At 36.9% G+C, this 19427-nt stretch overlaps 1 protein-coding gene and 1 long non-coding RNA gene across 4 annotated transcripts; one reads left to right on the top strand and one right to left on the bottom strand.

The window, feature by feature from the left end:
• Window positions 1-59: 59 nt before the first annotated feature.
• Srsf12 (serine and arginine rich splicing factor 12) lies at window positions 60-17704 on the top strand. Of its 3 annotated transcripts, XM_063233202.1 has the most exons (5): window positions 60-248; window positions 7860-7966; window positions 9961-10062; window positions 10229-10370; window positions 17249-17704. In XM_063233202.1, exons 1-5 carry the CDS (start codon window positions 184-186, stop codon window positions 17616-17618), a joined length of 786 nt encoding a protein of 261 aa, XP_063089272.1. In that variant the 5' UTR covers window positions 60-183; the 3' UTR covers window positions 17619-17704. The 3 variants fall into 3 exon arrangements, with proteins under 3 accessions (XP_063089272.1, XP_063089273.1, XP_063089274.1); XM_063233203.1 differs by lacking the exons at window positions 7860-7966; window positions 9961-10062 and having other exon boundaries at window positions 107-248; XM_063233204.1 differs by lacking the exons at window positions 60-248; window positions 7860-7966; window positions 9961-10062 and adding an exon at window positions 8259-8437.
• On the bottom strand, window positions 10064-17532 carry LOC134472138 (uncharacterized). The gene is made up of 2 exons (XR_010042001.1): window positions 17389-17532; window positions 10064-10362 (listed from the first exon to the last, which is right to left on the bottom strand). It is a non-coding gene; the product is annotated as an uncharacterized LOC134472138 (long non-coding RNA).
• Window positions 17705-19427: the final 1723 nt, after the last annotated feature.

Below are 19427 nucleotides of genomic sequence, written 5' to 3'. Positions count from 1 at the left end.
CACCGCCCCCGCCGCCCCCGCCGCCCGCGGCCCGGCTCGCGCCCGCCGCGCCCCCTCCGCGCCGCCTCTGCGGCTGCGCGCTGGCGGCCGAGCCGAGGGGCGGGGGTCGCGCGGAGGGGCCGGCCGAGTTGCTGTGGTGGCGGCGAGAGACCGAGCCAGACCCGGGGTACGTAGGGAGCGGCCATGTCTCGCTACACGAGGCCCCCCAACACCTCTCTGTTCGTCAGGAACGTCGCGGATGCCACCAGGTGAGCGGCGGCCACCGCAGGTCGGGGGCGCCGGGGCGGGCGGGGTAACGGCCGGACCGGGGTGCGCGGGCCTGGAGCCGAGACCTGCGAGCCTGCGGGCACCGGAGGCCCCTGCGCGGAGCCGCGACCCTCGCCCCAGCCCACCGGCTCGGCCCCTTTGTCGCCACGCGTCCGGCCTCCCTGCCGAGACCGAGAATTGGGAGGGATGAGCACGTCTCGGAAAAGAATGCGTATCTTGGGCCTTGCCATTTCATTTTCCCCAGCCCTCGTCTACTTACGGAGAGTACCCATGTTAAATTGCATTCTTTGCACGATTTTATACTACATGCAAAAGCTAACTTGGGCTAGTGAGATGTATACATTTTTCTTTGAAGTTCTGAACCGAATCTGCTAAGCCTTAGCTGATAGCAGCCCTGGAGACATTGGGACTCTTGGTTGCCACATCTTAATTTCAAACCATATCAGGAATAAGAGTATTAACACCTTTTGTAATGGGTTGGGTGAATTTAACCGCTTAATTCTGGTGCTCTCAGTCCCTATCTGTTGAACTCCCTCCTCTTTGAGAATTTTGTCTGCATAATGTCTAAATATGCATGTTAAGGAATGGCTCTTTCATATAGCACTTTTTCCTTTAATGGGGGAGCTAAAGGGAATTGGGGGTGGGGAGGGCATTAATAGACACATTAATTTCACAGGGTTTATTCAATTGCCTCTACCTTTGTAGTTATGGAATATTACATTATTATACACAAGTGATATGAAGCTTATTAGAGTTTTTAATGACTTACTCTGTGCTAGACAGGCAGGAATGCACACAGCTCTTGACTTTGTAGTAATATGGAATAATCATAAGTGACTTTTGAGGAGTAAATATTAACGTATTTTTATTTGATCCCTACCAAATATATGTCACAACAATAGACTGTGAGTTAGTACAGTGTGTCTTAGTGAATATCTAAATTTCTTTTGTACATTTCTTTTCTAAACGTATATATCAGAACATTACTGTATATGGGAAAGCAAAATTCTGTGATTTTCTCAGGATTTTTAAACAGACCACCTGAAAACTAAATAATGAGTATTATCTTTCTTTGGTATGTTTGCAAAACAACAACGAAAACCTAGTGGTTTCCAATTCTAATGGCCACAAAAGCCAGCCAGAGTAACAGAAATGAGTGTAGCTGCCAGATCATAAGGTACAATAAGATGGTGTGGGCTGTACCAAGTCAGTGAGGACCTGTGCCATCGAAAGGGAACAGAGTCTGGAGTTTAGAGTCAGATGATGACTGGTCCCATAGACAGTCGAATCCTTGTTGCTGCATCTCTTTATAGAAATCTGTACTTTGTGTGTAATGTCAATTCCAAAATATTAATATTTATTAAGTTGAATAGTAAACTAATATTTGTAGATTTAAAAATTACAATACATTGATGTTTTCATACTTCCACACATTTTTAAAAATGTAAACATTAGACTTGCTAAATACAGCATATCTAAACTGGAGATATAGTTCAGTGTTAGAGCATTTGCCTAGCATGCACGAGTCTCCAGCACTGCAAAGAAAATTTAAAAAATTTACATCAAATAAGATGTAATCTGCATTGATGACTAGATTTTGATGTAGGTTATCGGTCATTGAGTACTGAGACTAATAATTGAGATTTACTGATACCCTCTTCCATTCTTTGATCACTTTTTAGTGCTGTCATTAAGAAGGCAACAAAATTTAGAAGATTATGTTGAATTGTTAACATTTATTAAATATTCACTATGCTAGACTAAGAACTTTACATGTATCGTTAAATTTCCACATGAATTCTGTGTGTTCTCTATTAACTCCACTTATAAACAAGAAACAAGATCAGTGAGGTTAAGTATCTTGCCTAAAAGTACACAGCTAGTGAATGGTGTTATGTAGAATTGTGACATGTAACCTATGTTAACCCTTTTGTACAAGGTGGCATACAGTGTAAATTAACTATCAGTATGACACCTCAACACATTTTATGTTAACTTTAACATTTAGTATAGCTTTAAAGAAAAAAAATTGGGATAAAATGTCCAACCCAAAAGAGTGTAAAATTACATATGCAGTATGATTTCAGTTATATAAAAAATGAAGAAAAAATGAGACTGGAAAAAAAGTGAATGCTAGGATTTGACTGATCTTCTTTTATCCCAAAGTGTTTTTCAAATTTTAGTTAATAAGAGTATTAAATAAAACAGGACTGGAAGTTTAGCTCATTGATGGAATGCTTGCCTAGCAGGCACAGGATCCTTTAATCACCAGAACTTAAAGTTAACATGACATTATATATCAAAATGGAAATTGCTATATTACTTTTGTTTCATTAATTAGTTTTAAAACAAGACCAAATTTTGGTAAAATTTTTCTTGTAAGCCAGGTATGTGGCATATGCCAGAATTCCAGCACTTGGGAGGCTTAAGCAGGAGAATTACAAATTCAAGTTCAAAGCTAGCCTGGACTACAGAGCAGAACAACAAAAATTAATCACTTTGTCCTGGTGTCCATTTTAATGTATACCGGAAAGCAAAAGCCATTGTGGATTAGTGTAAAGTCTACTAAGTTAGGATGAAATTGGGAGCAAGAACTGAAGAAATTTTTTAAAAGTTTAAATTTTGTGTTATGTTTCTTTTCATGAGTGAAACAAAATGTAGATTGGGGAAGTATTAATTTTAATATCTTTGTTCCTTGTGTAGAGGAGTAATTTTTACATGGCAACTATAATGTGCTAATTAGTGGACCAAAGTAACGTAGCATTCCCATTTTGATATGTAGCATCATATTTGGTTGGGGAGCAACTGTCTTATAGCTCTTGGACTACTTAGCAGCATTCTTTGGTTACAGTATATATGAGGTTATATACTTTGGTGACAGATATAGAAAAAGCATTAAACAAAATTTATCAGTATCTATGATTAAAAAGTTCCAGAAAGCCAGAAAAAAAGGAATTTCTTCAGCCTGATAAAGGGCATCTATAAAAACCTATAGCTGCTGGGTATGGTGGTGCATATGGGTAATGCTTGCACTAGAAGGATGCGATCAGAACATCTTGAGTTTCAGGCCAGCCTGGACTACATAGCAAATTCAGGTCCAGCCAGCAATGGTGAAAGTTTGAATGCTTTCCCCCTGAGGTCAGGCAACAAAACAAGAATGCCTATTCTCACAACATCCGGTCAACCTGTCTTATTACAGATCCTAACCAGTGCAACAGGTCAAGAAAAATAAAAAACATACAATTTGGAAAGGTAGAAGTAAAAGTGTTCTGCATTTTTAGTTGACTTTTACATAGAAAACACAGAATTAATAACAAAAACTACAGGAACTCCTAGATCCTTAAGTAAATAAATGGCCTATTGGGTTGGGCACAGTGGCATATGCCAGTGATCCCATTACAAGGGAGGCTGATGCAGGAGTGCCATGAATTTGAGGCTAGCTTGGGCTAGTTAGTTCAAGGCCAGCCTGAACTACCTAGCAAGATCCTGTAAATAAATAAGTGGCATATGCCAGTAATCCCAGCACTTGGGAGGCTTACGCAGGAGAATTACAAATTTAAGTTCCAATGTTAACCCTTTTGTAAGTAAATGGCCTTTTGTGTTATACCTCACTTGCTATTAAGTAAACTAAAAGTGAAACAAAACTGGATCTTACCTGTAGTTCTAGTTGTTTGGAAGACTGAAGCAGGAGCATTGCTGGAACCCAGGAGTTCAAGGATAGCCTCGACAGCATGATGAGAGCTCCTCTCAAACAAAACAAAACAAGCACACACACAGAAACACCAAAACTTACAATAATGAGATACCCATACACCCCATATCCTTCAGAGTGCAGGAGATGAAAGATACTAATGTAGAACTGGAGTTCTATGAATTCTAATAGCATGCTTTGGGGGGGGGTGTGTGTAAGTTGTTTGCACTCTTCGGAATAGTGAAAGTGAAGATAGGCACATTCTCCAGCCCACCAGTTGCTTTACTAATGACACAGGCTAGAAAACTAGCAGAACTCCCAGGAGCACAAACATAATGTGCACTGCAGTGCATTTGGCAATTTAAAAAATTTTTGAAGGGGTTGGAGTGATGCTGAATGCTACCATGTATGACATTCAGTCTGGCAGTGAAAAAAAAGGCCATAATGAATCTTGTTTGTAGATACATATTGTATGTGTTTTATTATTCTCCATAATTTATACAGTTCTAAATGTGATCTATGAATGTTGAAACAGATCATACCTAAAATGCAGAAATAGATGAAAACAAAACAGCCAAGAAGTAAGAAATGTGAAGAAAATGAGTGAGAGACAGCTCTTTTGGACTTCTCTTTCAGACTATCATCCTTGCTTTCCAGGACCCTAAACCTCTGTGACACACGTTCCACACTTTGTCCTTATATCGCCCAGGGTCCCTTTCCTGGTAGCTACCAACATTCGATGGGATGGGTTACCTTAGAAGACCATTTCAGTTCTAGCTTGGCTGCCTGACTTTGCAAATGGTTGTACCACTCTAGGTAACTTAATTTCTCACCCTAAATTTCCGTGACTCTTTTTTTTCCTCTTTGACTGATAAAAGTAGCCATAATATATTCTTCACACATTAGTAGGCAGATATATATAGAGAGAGTGCGGGTGAGAGCATGAGCTTTACTCTGTACCCATCAGCTGTGCGAAGTACAGAGATAGGCTGATAAGATAATCCGCTTTAGCAGTGATCTCAATCTTCAGTCTCAGAATTACCTAATGAAATTTTTTCTTTCTGGTAATGATGAACCCAGAGCCTTTGTGTACTAGGAAAATGTTCTTCCACTGAAATCCTTTATTTAAAATTTTAAAATTTTGAAACAGGGCCCTGGTAAATTGTCCCTGTTGTCCTCAAACTTGCCATTCTCCCATCTCAGCCTCCTGAGGAGCTGGGTTGAAGTGTGTGCCACCACTAACTAGGTCTAGAGTTTACGCCTCGGGCTGCGATGCCTGTTTCTGTAGCCTTCCCTTCACAGATGATTCCAGTATTCATGAGTAGTTGAGAATCTTTATCCTACAATCTATATATTATGGAAACAGAAATTGTGTTTTTATTCCTCACCATGTTCCTAGGACTTTGCACACAGTAGGTGCCCTGTAATACTTGTTGAATAAATAAGTGAAATATAAAAAACAAAGTAAAACCACATTACCCCTGCTCTTTAAAGCTAATAGTCTACCAAGGAAGGCAAAGAAACATTATTGTATTAAGGATGTCTTAATATGGCCTGATCTTCCTAACATAGTTTGAATGCTTAGTCAATATTAGTTGAATCATAATGTAGTGAAACCTAAATTCTCATCTCTATTCTTAATCACTTACCTTCTTGAGAGAAAGTAAAATTAATATGATTTGTATAGTCTCAATTTCCAGTTGCTCACAGAACTCTTAAGAATGCTGCACCATCACTCCAAAGTCCACATTCTTCCTGTATCTGAAAGCTGCCATTTTTGTCCCTCATCTCCCTCTTTATTGTGTACCTCTCTTTCCTGGTTGTCCAGGTGTCTGATTTTTGTCACTGATAATTTTCTTCTGTTTGCCTAAGCAGAAACTTTGCAGTTCTTTGGTTCTTTATTCTATACATGTTTTGAATTACATGATCTTTTAGATCCATGTATTGTGCTCAAAACTTGATGCAAAATCCCTATGATTTTTTTTTTTGAGATGGTGTCTTTCTATGTAATCAGGTTAGTCTGAAGCCATTATCCTCCTGCCTCAGTCTCCCATATGCTGGAATTATCTTCATGCATGTGAGAGACAACTTCAGTGTCCTCCCTTGAATGCAGAACAATTGCTGTAACTTTGATTATATGGAGACTTATTTCCTTATACTGATAATGTAGAGACCTGGCTATGGTATTTCCTTCTCTCTTCTGTTGGCTCTAAGCATTGCAGATAAGGCTAGCAGAGGTACTGATATGTAATCCCTAAAGCCATCAGACAGTCTCCTGTTTCCTTGCATAGTGCTCTCTGTAAAAGATATGAGCACCGCAGATATTAGAGCCATTAGCTCCAGGAATGTCAACTGGGTATGAGCCTCAAGGTAAAGAGGCTATGTATGACTCCCCAAGGCACAAAAATGTACATATCAGAAGCAACAGCCTCCTAAAACAATTCAGTTGCTACTTTAATTGAATTATGCAAATTGCATATTCTTATCTCTGCATTTTACAGAGGTGCTTTTCTCCCTACCTGGCTAGCCAGGTAGTTACTCAGGGAATTCCCGTAATCACCCCCCTGCCCATCCTCACTGTCACTCATCCCTGAGTCACCCCCTTTGTTCACAAGAATTCTGGGAGAGGCCTAGGATCAGGGCCTTTGTCCACACATTCTCATGGGGATTGGATTTAGGACCCCTTGGGTACCCTTAATTTGGGAATATATCTTGGTGTCTTCACTGTCACTTCTCCTTGGGTTGCATTGGAGGTGGTAGATTGGAATTAATTTGCTGGGATTCCAGTAACTGCTCAATGGGATTGTTTTTGGATTTCGAGGAAAACTAGAAAAATTATTACAATACTTGGATGACTGTATACAATATTTGGGCTTACAAAATGCATACAACATGGCCAGCTTTGTGTAATATGGTATATGAGCCAATATGGTATATGGTTAAGAGCACAGATTAGTGTCAGATTGTAGTTTTTTCCCAGCTGTATCATTGCTGCCTCAGCGACTTTAGAAGATTAATGTGTCCTGACCTTGTTAACAAGGTTATTAACAGCCATAGGGTTGTTGTGAGAATCAAGTGGTGTAGATTAAGCTGATCTTAAATTCACATGTAACCCAGGCTGGCTTTGAACTTGTAGTGATTATCCTACCTGAGCCTCCCAAATGCTGGGATTACAAGTGTGCAACACTACATCTGGTGAGAACTTGAGATAGTAAGATGACCAGTAGCTATTACATCAACACATGGTAACTGTCAGATTTTTGCTGCTAAGCATGTTTGTGTCTTTAGTAAAACTGTAACTCCAAGAAGACAAGTATACTACGTATTTCTTTGGTATCCCCTCCACAATACCAGTATAAGGCACTATAAGAAGCTCAAAATACCTGTCAATTCTAAGAATACAGTACTTTGCTTTATGTTTAACAGTAAAACTCTATTTTTCTTAGAAGCCTGAGGGATAATTTTAGGACTTCTTTAGAAGCTCATTGTTGCTATTTGAAAGTAATACTAACAGAAACGTGAAGTGACAGGGAAGCAAGTGACTGTGTTTTTAGTAAAACTATTAGGTTTCATAATTGGAATAACTTTCAAAGGTAGATGTGCTAGATCGATGCTTCTCAAAACTGACTAAGCATGGTAGTCATCTGGAGTGCTTGTAAAAATACAGGCATACAGTCCCTAATCCAGACTTCCTGAATCAGAGTGAGAAGACTAAGAATCTGTTTTTTCCCTTCCTTTTTTATTTCCATTTAAAAACCTTGGGTGATTCTTATAAGAAAGATTCAGATAATGCTGGTCTGGATGATGTACTTTCTTTTGAAGATTTCAACTAAATTTCTGTAGGCAAAATATTTTAATTCAGCTATTCGTATTTCTTTGCCCTATTTCTAAAACACTTCAGGCCTGAGGACTTGCGCCGTGAATTTGGTCGCTATGGCCCTATAGTAGACGTTTACATTCCACTTGACTTCTACACTCGCCGCCCAAGAGGATTTGCTTATGTTCAATATCCTTTATTTTGTGTGCATGTGAATATACTGTGTACATGTGCTTATACATATATATATATATATATTCAGGAGCATATGCTGTAAGATTACAATTGCCTAACTAAATGTGTTTATTTCTTTATCTCAGAAAATCTAAAGCAGTCCACAGTAGCTGGCAAGCGCCCCCCAGTTTGAACCAACCTGTTAGCTAGAATCCAAGCATAACCCGAGCAGGCGAGACAAAAGGCACCTAAAGTTCAAGCATCAAGGAGTAAAGAGGGAGGGTGGACACAGATATAAAGACCTGGAAGAGGGGAAGTCTTTATCAAGCAAAGGACAAAGCCGACTTTGAGACTTCGGCTTTCCTACATTTATTCAGAGTTCCAGAGTCAAAGCCAAGTCTGATTTTGTTGGTTCTGCATCTCTTATAAAGTCCATCTTGCAAGTCTTAAAGAGTAAAGGTCAAGGTTCAAGATCAAGTGACATTGAGGTAATTGCCAGTCTTATTTTATATTGCATTTCTTGAGCTTTTTTTGTTTGCTATTTTTTAAAAAATAGTTAATAACCTCCTGAAGTACAGCTATTTAATCCTTTATATAGCTCATATCCATTATACAAGGATTAATATTACATAATTTATATAGTTAAGGGAGTTCAGTGGGTTATTTCAAACAAGTATATGTAATTTTGCGGATGTTTGCAGATTGCCTTTATGTTTTTCCCCCACTTATATCCCAAATAACAAAAACAAAATAAGGATTAGATGATAGGTTTAAACATGCTTATGGTTTTTGAAAGATTAAATCAGTTTTTATAAACTCATTTATGTGTGTGCAGTTTTGTTTTGTTTAGTTTTGAAACAGAATCTTGCTGCCAGGCATGGTGGCACATGCCTGTAATTTCAGCACATTGGGAAGCTGAGGTAGGAGGATCCCTGTGAATTCAAAGCCAGCCTGGACCGTACAATAGTTCAAGGCTAGCTTAAATTACACAGTGAGACCCTGTCTCAAAAACAAAACAACAACAAAAAAAGCAAACACAATCGCAAATACAAACAAACAGAAACAAGGTCTTTCTGTGTAGTTCAGACTGGCCTCAAACTCACCATAATCCTCCTGCCTCAGCCTCCCAAAGTGTTTGGGTTATGGGCACAGCTTGTATATATGCGATCTTATTTATGTGATTTAGCCTAAGTGGCATAATTGCACATTTTTTAATGAAAGAGCAATTTAATTTCAGAGTAAAGGTTTTAGTAATCTGATACTTGCAGTGAAAATCCTAATGGGTCCTTTTTATGAAAAGAAGGAAGTTGGGCATGGTGGCACAGGCCTGTAATCCCAGAACTCCAGTATGTTGAGGCAGGAGGATCATATATTCAAACCCAGCCTGGGCAGTTTAGCAATTTATTGAGATCCTGCCTCAAAATAAAATACAGAAAAGGATTCTAGATGTAGTTCAGTGAGAAGACCCTGAGTTCAATCCCTCATACCTTTAAAACAACAACGAAAAAGGAGTGAGTTCTAAACAGCCTTTTAAAAAAAAATAATGCCAACCAATTCGGATGTTTCAAATTATTCAGAGATGTTGCAGCTATACCAATATATACATTAAAAGTACAGTTAAACTAGATGTGGTGGCACACACCTGTAATCCCAGAACTCTGGGACTCTGAGATAGGAGTTTCAGCTCAGCCTATGTAATTTAGTAATTTAAGTGAGCTCCTGTCTCAAATAGGCTTGGGAATGTACCTCAGTGTGAAGGCCCTCTGTTCAATTACCAGCGCTGCAACAAACAAAAAAAGTTGTTACATGTATGTGTTTTTTTGCTAGATTTAGTCTCCTAAATAATATTTATGTAATAATACAAGTAAATTTCATTCTGATTGTTTATATTGGAGATGTGAACCTAATAACTAGAATTTGTTCCCATTAATTTCATTTTACATGTATAATACCTTAAAAATACTTTTACCTGCTGTCTGATGTTCAAAGTATCCTTAACAGCTAGTCATATTTGAAGATGTTCGAGATGCTGAAGATGCTCTTTATAACCTCAATAGAAAGTGGGTATGTGGCCGTCAAATTGAAATACAGTTTGCACAAGGTGATCGCAAAAGTAAGTGTGACTAAACCTTGGATCTTTTTTATTCAGCAGAATGAGTTACAGCAATGGGAGATTTTTAAAATTTAAAATTCTTTCAGCGAGTGATACTAGTTGATTGGCTGGTATTGTGGTTTTCAAATAATGAATTGTGTTACAAGCCTTGTTTTTCACATTCTAGCACCAGGCCAAATGAAATCAAAAGAACGTCATCCTTGTTCTCCAGCTGATCACAGGAGATCAAGAAGCCCCAGTCCAAGGAGAACTCGAAGTAGAAGTTCTTCATGGGGAAGAAACAGGAGGCGTTCGGATAGCCTTAAAGAGTGAGTACCAAATAGAGGATTAAAAACTCGTTCTGTTTTTTCAGGAGTTTTTTTAAAAAGATAGATCATTTCAGTTTTGTTTAATATACATAAATAATGAACTTTTGTACAAAGGTAGGCTGTTTTCTATCACACATTATTATTTAACTTTGGTTTTTTGATTACCTTCCAGTGTTTTTATTTCATGACCAACTTCAATTTTTTAAAGTGGAAAGATACTGTATAGAGAGTGTCCTCCAAAAATGTGTACATACTTCAGCAGTTTGCCAAACTAATAAATGTCTAGAAGCTAATGACTACCACTTTAAGCACTTCTTAAAATTGTTGAAGCCAAAGATAACTTGTATTAATCTCATGATGTCTAAATAAATTTAGTATTAAAATACTAAAATAAATTTAGTATTAATTTATTTAATACTAAAATAAATTTAGTATTAATTTATTTAATACTAAAATTTAGTATTAAAATTTCTTTTCTTACACACATTTTTGGTGGGTTCTGTATATACCAAAGAGAAAGCAAAAAATAGTAAATACATATTTGACATACAAGGCAAAGAATTTTATATAGCTAAAATTTTCCAAAGTGAGCCTAATAATTCAGAATCTTGCTGAGCATGGTGGTGTATACCTATAGTCCCAATACTCAGGAGGCTTACAGAAGAGGATTATGAAAAGTTCAAGGCCAGCCTGGACTACATAGTGAGTTCAAGACCAGGCTGAACTAGATGATGAGACCCTGACTCCAAAAAAAAAAAAGTAGCAAAATCTTGAATTCTGAAAATTACTAACAATTACATACCTTATTATTGTGAAGGAGGGTTAACTAATATTAATGTAAGTCAATTTACTTAAAAGGTAAATCATCGGGGCTGGGGATTTAGCTCAGCGGCATAAGCACCTGCCTTGCAAGCAGGCGGTCGTGAGTTCAATCCCTGGTACCGATAAAAAGTTAAAAAAAAAAACTTAAAAAAAAAAAAAAAAAGGTAAATCATCAAGAACAAATTCCAGGTGTAATAGTATTGTTGGAAGATATGAGTGGTAAATTTGAGGGAAAAAGATCTTTGCAAGTTACCTGTTTTGCTATCAATGAGTTGATTTCTGTTATAATAAGAGTAAATCACAATTGAAATTAATTGCATGGTGGAGTTTTTAAAAAATAGTAACTGGAATTGTATTGGCATGCCTAAATTTTTAATCGTATGTATCTTAAGTTTTTATTTTAATTTTTCACAGGCATGTAGAATTTTTAAATGAATTCTATTCTCAAAGAATGGTCAGCATTTAACAACATCCTTTAGGTAGGCTGATGTGGAGCACATGTAGTGTATGTAAACTGATAGGCCCATACAAAGCTGCTCACCAAGGCTCATTCACTTTCATTTCCAATCCTTCCATTTTTCAACTCCCAGAGATTAAACAAGAAAATGTCCTCCCTAGTATACACCTACCAGAGCTAATTAGATTTATTGCCTCAGGCCCCGAAAGACCAAACTGAAATGGACTGGCTCCTCTTCACCTGAGTGGTAGTGATCCATATGAAAAAGAAACCACATCCACATTTATGACTTTCAGTATCTAGGAAAATTGCTAAATTTCTGATTGCTAGAAAAATGTGACCTAGTCAGAACCCTCAAATCTTAACATTGTTACACAGATACCTATTCTCTATTACAAACCAAATGATTTTGGCCTGTCCTTGGGTAGGTACTGAAGGCGGAGAAGCTTTAAATTTCTTTGATTAGCCAAGGGAACCCAAGTCAGGATTGGCCATTAACAAGATAAGTGAAATACTATTTCTAGACAGATATAGCATAATTTGGAACTTGAAACTTGTCATTATCCATTCTCTGCTATAGTAACACTACAGATCTTCCTTGCATCTTAGAGTAACCCAGTGTGTCCCATGGCTAAGGTATGCTGATTGGCAGTTTGAAGTTTCAGCTATGATAGAATTTCTAAAATAGGCATGGTAGCACTGGCATGTAATTGCAGCGGTTGGGAGGCTAAAGCAGAGGATCAGAATGGGCTACATTGTGAGGTCTTATGTCAAAAAATAGAACCAAAAACCTCAAGTAGTTTCTATCCCAAATATAAAATTTTGTTAATTTTTAAAATTTGCATGCCTTATGTACAGGAAAGCAGCAATAATATCAAAATGGTATCAGGCTTCACAGAGAACATGCATATATTGTAAAGGAATGATGTTCACAAATTTAGATTACTGTGAATTTATACCTTATCTATATGTGTGTATACATACATACATGCAGTTTATACTAAATATAAATGGGGCAAATGATATAAAATGGCTTAGTCTGTAAATCAGATATAAACATAAATGTAATGTATTATATCTAAGCAGCACCATTCTAAATTACTGAATAATAATCTGCTAACCTTGATGAAAAGGATTTAGTTTGTAAGAAAAGTTGTTTCTTGGATTCATTAAGAATGTATTCCCAGTGACATTTAAATAAGGTAAATACTCATATCATTTCCTTCCTTCTGTTAGAAGTACAATTACAACACTTGTTTGGAGGCAAAAAGTGATCATTATCATTGAGTATCAGGATTAGGAGGACCACGTCATTCAAAACAATTCTGTCTGCTTTGTACTGATTATAAGACCATTCCTTAACCTCCCAAACTCTTTTTTTTCTCATTTCAAAAACTGTATTAAAGAGATTAAAAGTTCTAAATCAGGGGCTGGGGATTTAGCTCAGCGCATAAGTGCCTGCTTTGCAAGCGCTCGGTCATGAGTTTGATCCTTGGTACCAATAAAAAAAATTTTTTTAAATCAGTTCTCAGTGTATTTGTGAGGATCCAGTTTTGGGTGTAGATGCATATTTAGGTGTATGTATGTAATGTGTATGGATTAGGGTTACATATGTAAGCATAATACTTGCAAGTACATAGTAAGTCTGTTTGCCTTCAGTGTATGTAGGAAAAAAAACCTAGTTTGTTGCTCTCAAGATTGTGAGTTCTTTGACTTACTGTTTTTTGTTATGTAAGACAGGGTGTCATTGTGTAGTTCAGACTGACCTTGAGCTCCTTGGATAGCCCAGCCTGGCCTCCAATTTGAGGTGATCTTCCTGCCTCAGCTTCCTAAATGCCGGGATTATAGGTGTGAGCCATCACACTTGGCTCTTTTTACTTTTTTCATATTTATAGCCCTAGTACTTAGTGGTAGTACGTAATTCACTTCATAAATCTTTATTGACTTACTTTAGTAAATGTGTATATTTGAACTCCGAATGTTCCTAAAGAATGTTAAAATTGGGGCCAGGGATTTAGCTCAGTAGCAGAAGTGCCTGCCTTGCAAGCACACGGTTGTGAGTTCAATCCTTGGTAACAACAACAACGAAAAAGAATGTTAAAATTGTTGTTCAGCCTTCTTTTCTTTAGTTCAAATATAGCATCATTTTTTTAGTATTTTTGTCAAGCATATTTTTTTCCATTTTGTTTTCTGTATGAGTGAAATTCAGTACTTTCTAAAAAAAAAAAAGTCCATTGATTCCTGCATATATTCTACAGTAGTTGTGTTCACACAGCTAGGCACTGAGCTATACATTAGTAATCCCAGGCACTCAGGAGGCTGAGGCAGGAAGATCACAAATTTGAGGCAAATCTGGGCACTTAGACGCTGGCTTAAAAGGGGAGTGGAGCATAGCTCAGTGGCAGAACACTTGGCTAGCATACTTGAGGCCCTGGATTCAATCCTTAGCACTGGGGAAATTTCTTCTTCTGGTTCATTGTTTCTGTCTGGGATCATTTTCCTTCAGTTTGAAGAATTTTTATTATTTCTTATAGAAAAAGTGTGCTAGAAATGAATTGTTGACTTTTATCTGAAAACATCTTTAGTTTACATAGATATTTGAGGGATATTGTTTTTGCTACAACTAGAATTTTAGCTTGGCCGATATTTTCCTTCGTCTTACACCCACAATGCCGGTCCATTGTTTTTCTGATATATACAGTCAGCTGTTGAACCTACTGTCGTTGCTCCCAGATAACCTTTTATTCTGGTAGCTTTTCAGGATTTTCTCTGACTAGTTTGCAGCAGCTTGACTGTTGTAATTTTCTTTGTACTTATTCCACCTGGAATTTATTGAGCTTTTTGAATTGTGAGTTGATGCCTTTGTTTGGGCAAATTCTAGGCCCTTATCTCTGCAAATACTGTTTCTGCTTTACTGTGTCTTTCCTCTTGGCTATGTGACTATGTACCACTCATCTTTAGGCTCTGCCTCGGATTCCTTAACATCCCTTTTCTCTGTGTTTCAGTCCAGTTCACTGTTTCTTTTGCTGTGTGTTCAGATTGCTGTTTAATCTTTCCAATGACTTTAAACTTCTTTTTATTAGTACACACTTGCAATACATGAAGTTTACATTCATGGTAGGGAGTAGGTACAAGTATATAATGTATCTTGCTTTTTTTATAGCCCTTCCTGTCTCCATCCATCTTCTTTCTCCATCTCTAGATTCCCTTTCCCCATTTTCAATTAAACTATTATTTTTAGTTCATAGTTATGACATGTAATGTTTACATTCATTATGGGTCTTTGGTACATATATGACACATCTGAAATCTTTTTACTTCTCTTTTTCCTTCCCTTTCCCTAAGTCTCTTGAACCCCTTGGCATTTGCAAAAAAATCTTCTATTTCCTTCTATCAAATCTTTACTTTGCCATACTTAAATGAAAGACATTATATAATATTTAAGCTTGTATGTTTATTTCACTTAACATTTTCCATGTATATTCATTTTCCTACAAATGTCTCCAGTTTATCCACTTTGGGAGTGGGAGTTGTTTTTTTGAGACAGTGGCTCATTATGTAGTTCAGGCTGGCCTTGAACTCATGGAAATCCTTGTGTCTCCTGAGTGCTCCTGAGTGCTCATACCCAGTCAAATTTATCCTTCCTTATAGTCAAGTAGTATTCCATTATGGATAAATAGCACATTTTCTTTATCCATTCTTCTGTTGATGGACATACAGGCTACTTCCAGGATTTGGCTATTATGACATTGTGCTGCTGTAATTATTTGCATATATGTATCATTGTGATATGTCTTTAGTTCTTTAGGGAAGACACTTAGAAGAGGAATAGATGGGTCAGATGGAATTTCTGTTTTTAATTTTTTTGAGAAATTTCCATATTGATTTCCAAATAGTTATACTAGTTTACATTTGTACCAACAGTGTCAAAGGTTTCTCTTTCTCTGCAGCCCTGCTAGTATTTATTATTTAATTTCCTGATAACTGCCATTCTTTGTACAATAAGATGAAATCATGAGGATTAAATAGCTGAATGTGTGTTTGAGTGTTTCTGTCTGCTGTTTTCTTCGATTGTACCCAATAACTTTTTTTTCCCAATGACTTTAATTCTAGATATATTTTCAGTTCTAAATGTCTACTTGTTTCTTTTTATGGGTTCCAATTTCCCATTGAAATTCTCCATCTTTGCATGATTTGTCTGTTTTCTGTTTTCTTGGACACATTAGTCATATGAGTTTTAAAGTTCCTATCTGTATTAAAACTCAGATTACTTTGGGTCTGTTTGTTTTCCTCCTCTTTCTCTTCTTTCTCCTCTCCTCCTGTTGTCTTTTATTTTCCTTACTTTTAGCCATTTTTGCCTTTTTCCCCCCAATACCTTATTTTAAAATATTAGACATGGCAGATGTAATCATTCTCCAAAGAAAATTTTTTCTTCTGATAGACAAGAGTACTGGTGGGTCACCTTCATCCTGTTAACGAGTGATTTGTACATTATTAAAACTATTTGGCTTTGCATTTATTTCTAGAACATGGCCCTTCCCTCTAGGATGTGTCCCTTCTAGGTGATTATTGAAAGTCTGGATCATTGTCCAGCAATCTTTGGTCTGAGTGGCTTGAATTCCAGCCTGTCTTCTCAGCACTATCTGATAAAAATTCAGTTCTCTTCTTGGACTTCCCAGATGCTGTTTTTTTGCTGTATATACTTACAACTAAAAGATAGCCAAAGTTGTATGGAGAATTTGTAGGTCTATTATAAGGGTTCCACTTGGCAACAGTTCTCTCATTTCTGGGATTAGTTCCAACCATTTAGGTGGCCTGAGTTGATTCATTTGTTTGTCTCTTCAATTAGTGAAACAGCCATTTGAGGGCTCAATTTTCCCATAGTGTTGTGTAGAAAATGGCATTGGTAAAGAAGCCAAAGTTTACAACTCCTGAAGTTCTGCTTGTTTGTTATTCACCCGTGACTTCAAACAATTTTTTAAAGTTTTGTATAGCTTTTTATATAGTGTTTTATGTGAGAAGATTATTACCAGTTCTATCATGGCATGGCCCAAAAGTCCTGCGTCTAGGTCTTTCATTTTTGTGGTTCTTTTGGGTTTTTTTGTTTTGTTTGTTTGAAACAGGGTCTCACTACTCTGCAGTCCAAGCTGGTCTTCGATTTGCTATGTAAGTAGCCTGGGCCTTGAACTCAAAATCCTCCTGCTTCAGCCTCCAAAGTGCTAGGATTACATGAATGCACCACCATAATGATTTTTTGTACTTCTGAAGTACTCTTTAACCTAGGTTAAGTATGAAGGACTTTTTCAGAACTGACTTATCAAGCAAAGTAAAAATCTTTAGTCATATATTTGACTAAAACTAATATTATAAACTTGTTACTTATGTTTGAACCAAATGAATGTGCAATAAAAACAGAGTTATTTCTTAGTGGTAGAGCATTTTCCTAGCAGACACAAGGCCCTGTGTTCAGTCCTCAGGGACAATTAAAAAATGTTACTTGAATCATAACTATTATGTAAAATATAAGTTCTTGAAGATGTATCTTCGTAACTGACTGCTTTATATGAAATACATGGTCTAACTGTGTGGATATTTACAGGTCTCGACACAGACGATTCTCTTACAGCCAGTCTAAGTCTCGTTCCAAATCACTACCAAGGCGCTCTACCTCAGCACGGCAGTCAAGAACTCCAAGAAGGAATTCTGGTTCTAGAGGACGGTCACGGTCCAAGTCCTTACCAAAAAGGTCCAAGTCCATAGGAAAATCACAGTCAAGTTCACCTCAAAAGCAGACTAGCTCAGGAACAAAATCAAGATCACATGGAAGACATGCCGACTCCATAGTAAGATCCCCCTGTAAATCTCCCAAACGCTATACCAATTCTGAAACGAAAGCACAAACAGCAAAACATTCTCATTTTCGGTCACATTCCAGATCTCGGAGTTATCGTCATAAAAACAGTTGGTGAAAAACAGAAGAGTACTACATAGTCTTTAATATAAGTTATTATATCTCTTATTATGTTAAATAAAAACTCTTCAAAGCTTACAAAAATTTGAGTTAATATTAGTTACTTCTGGGCATGTAAAGGAAATAGTGTCTTTCTAGGTTTAGATTAATAAAGATTTGGTCTGTTTAGCGGTTTACATCACAAATTACATATCTAATGTCACCATTTTATAGACCTTTTTAAAAGTTTTATTTTATTAGTGCATGTTTATAGTACCTGAAGTTCACTTTCACATTAGGGACTAGGTATGTATACATATTGTGATTCTGTTTACTCTCCTTCACACCCCCTCCCACGTCCCTCCATCTTTAGATCCCATTCCCAGGGTGTGGACGGTGATGGGAGGAAACATCAAAGGGTTATGATGAATCTTTTTGTTTTGTTTTTACATGAGTACAGAAAGTTACTTCTGGGGCCGGGGATTTAGTTCAGTGGCATAAGCGTCTGCCTGGCAAGTTCAAGGTCGTGAGTTCAATCCCTAGTACCACAAAAAAAAAAAGTTCTCAAAGAAAATGGCTAAAATGGAATCAGTTTAGAATTCCACTTAGATATTGAGTATTAGTTATATTAATAACAGCTTTAACAAAAACCACTTTTACTTTAAAGCATTTTCATGTAAAAAGTAATTATGACTTTGTATGTTTGATATCAGTGTCTCTTTTCTGTCTTCTTCATACTTAGGCCAATTCCCAGTGGGTACTAGTTCAAAAAACAACATTCTGAAGTCTCTAAAAGTACAGTTATATAATGATCAAAGACTCAAAGAATATATTGCCTCCTGAGCTCAAAGAAGCTTTTATTTTTATTGACTAGAACAGTATAGATTAGTTGACATGAAGTTATATCCTATACCTATTAACTTCAAAAAGATGAAAACATTTTTAGAAATACTGGATTTTGAGTGGCTTGACCTGGTTCTCTAAAACTTACCTGTGCACCATTCACTATGCAAAACTACTCATTAAGCCTTACCCTCTTCAAGGCCAAATTAGCAAGACAATCAAGTTTGAGGCCAGCCTGAACAACCTAGTGACTTAGCAAAAACTTGTCTCAAAAGTTTTTAAAAAGGCTGGAAATGTAGTACAGTTCAGAGGCCCTGGGTTTAATCCCAGTAATGGGGAGGAAAAAAATTAATAGAAGGCCTTAGTACAATTGAAAAGTAGTACATTTTGTATAAAATAATACTTAACCATTTCTGTATATCAGTTTTCATCTGCTTAGTTTTTAAGAGCTCTACCTCAGTATTTTAACATATAGAATGCCTTATTTCTGAGAATATTTCTCAGAAGTGTATCTTCAAAAAATAATGAAATTTTTTTTAAACCAAATAACTTTAACATAGTTGTTGCTTTTACAATTGTTGTGACTAAGAGTTTCTTTTAAAAATGTGTTTGTAAATTCAATCCCCAGTACAGAAAGAGAGAGAGAGACAGAGAGAGAGAGAAATGTGTTTGTAGCCAGGGGTGTTGGCAAACTCCTATAATCCTAGCACTTGGAAAGCAAGTGGATCGCATGGAGTTCAAGGGCAGCCTGGGCTTCATAGTGAGAGCCTGTCTCAAAGACAAAAGCTTTCATAATTGATACTATTCAGAAGTTTCAGATTTATGATAGATCAGAGGTATTTTTACAGAGCTCTACTTGTGTACCTTAGTAAATTATATTACTAAAATTTAAGTTACTGATGCATAGTTTTTATTTATAGAATGTTTAAGAAATGTTTTATAGTGTTAAATATATAGGGGTCACTGCTGTTTCTACTTGTTTGGG

The sequence above is a fragment of the Cavia porcellus genome, unplaced genomic scaffold, assembly GCF_034190915.1.
Source record: "Cavia porcellus strain 051 isolate PalLab524CR breed Dunkin Hartley unplaced genomic scaffold, mCavPor4.1 scaffold_22, whole genome shotgun sequence".
In the NCBI taxonomy this organism is placed as follows: domain Eukaryota; kingdom Metazoa; phylum Chordata; class Mammalia; order Rodentia; family Caviidae; genus Cavia; species Cavia porcellus.
The sequence above is the reverse complement of the archived record's forward strand: the minus strand, read 5'-3'. Positions and strand labels throughout refer to the sequence as shown.

Coding starts and splice junctions, on each gene's coding strand:
- Srsf12 (XM_063233202.1), top strand. CDS start 184: ATGTCTCGCTACACGAGGCCCCCCAACACCTCTCTGTTCGTCAGGAAC. Junction 10,063..10,228: donor TGCACAAGGTGATCGCAAAA/GTAAGTGTGACT, acceptor TTCACATTCTAG/CACCAGGCCAAATGAAATCA. Junction 10,371..17,248: donor CGTTCGGATAGCCTTAAAGA/GTGAGTACCAAA, acceptor GGATATTTACAG/GTCTCGACACAGACGATTCT.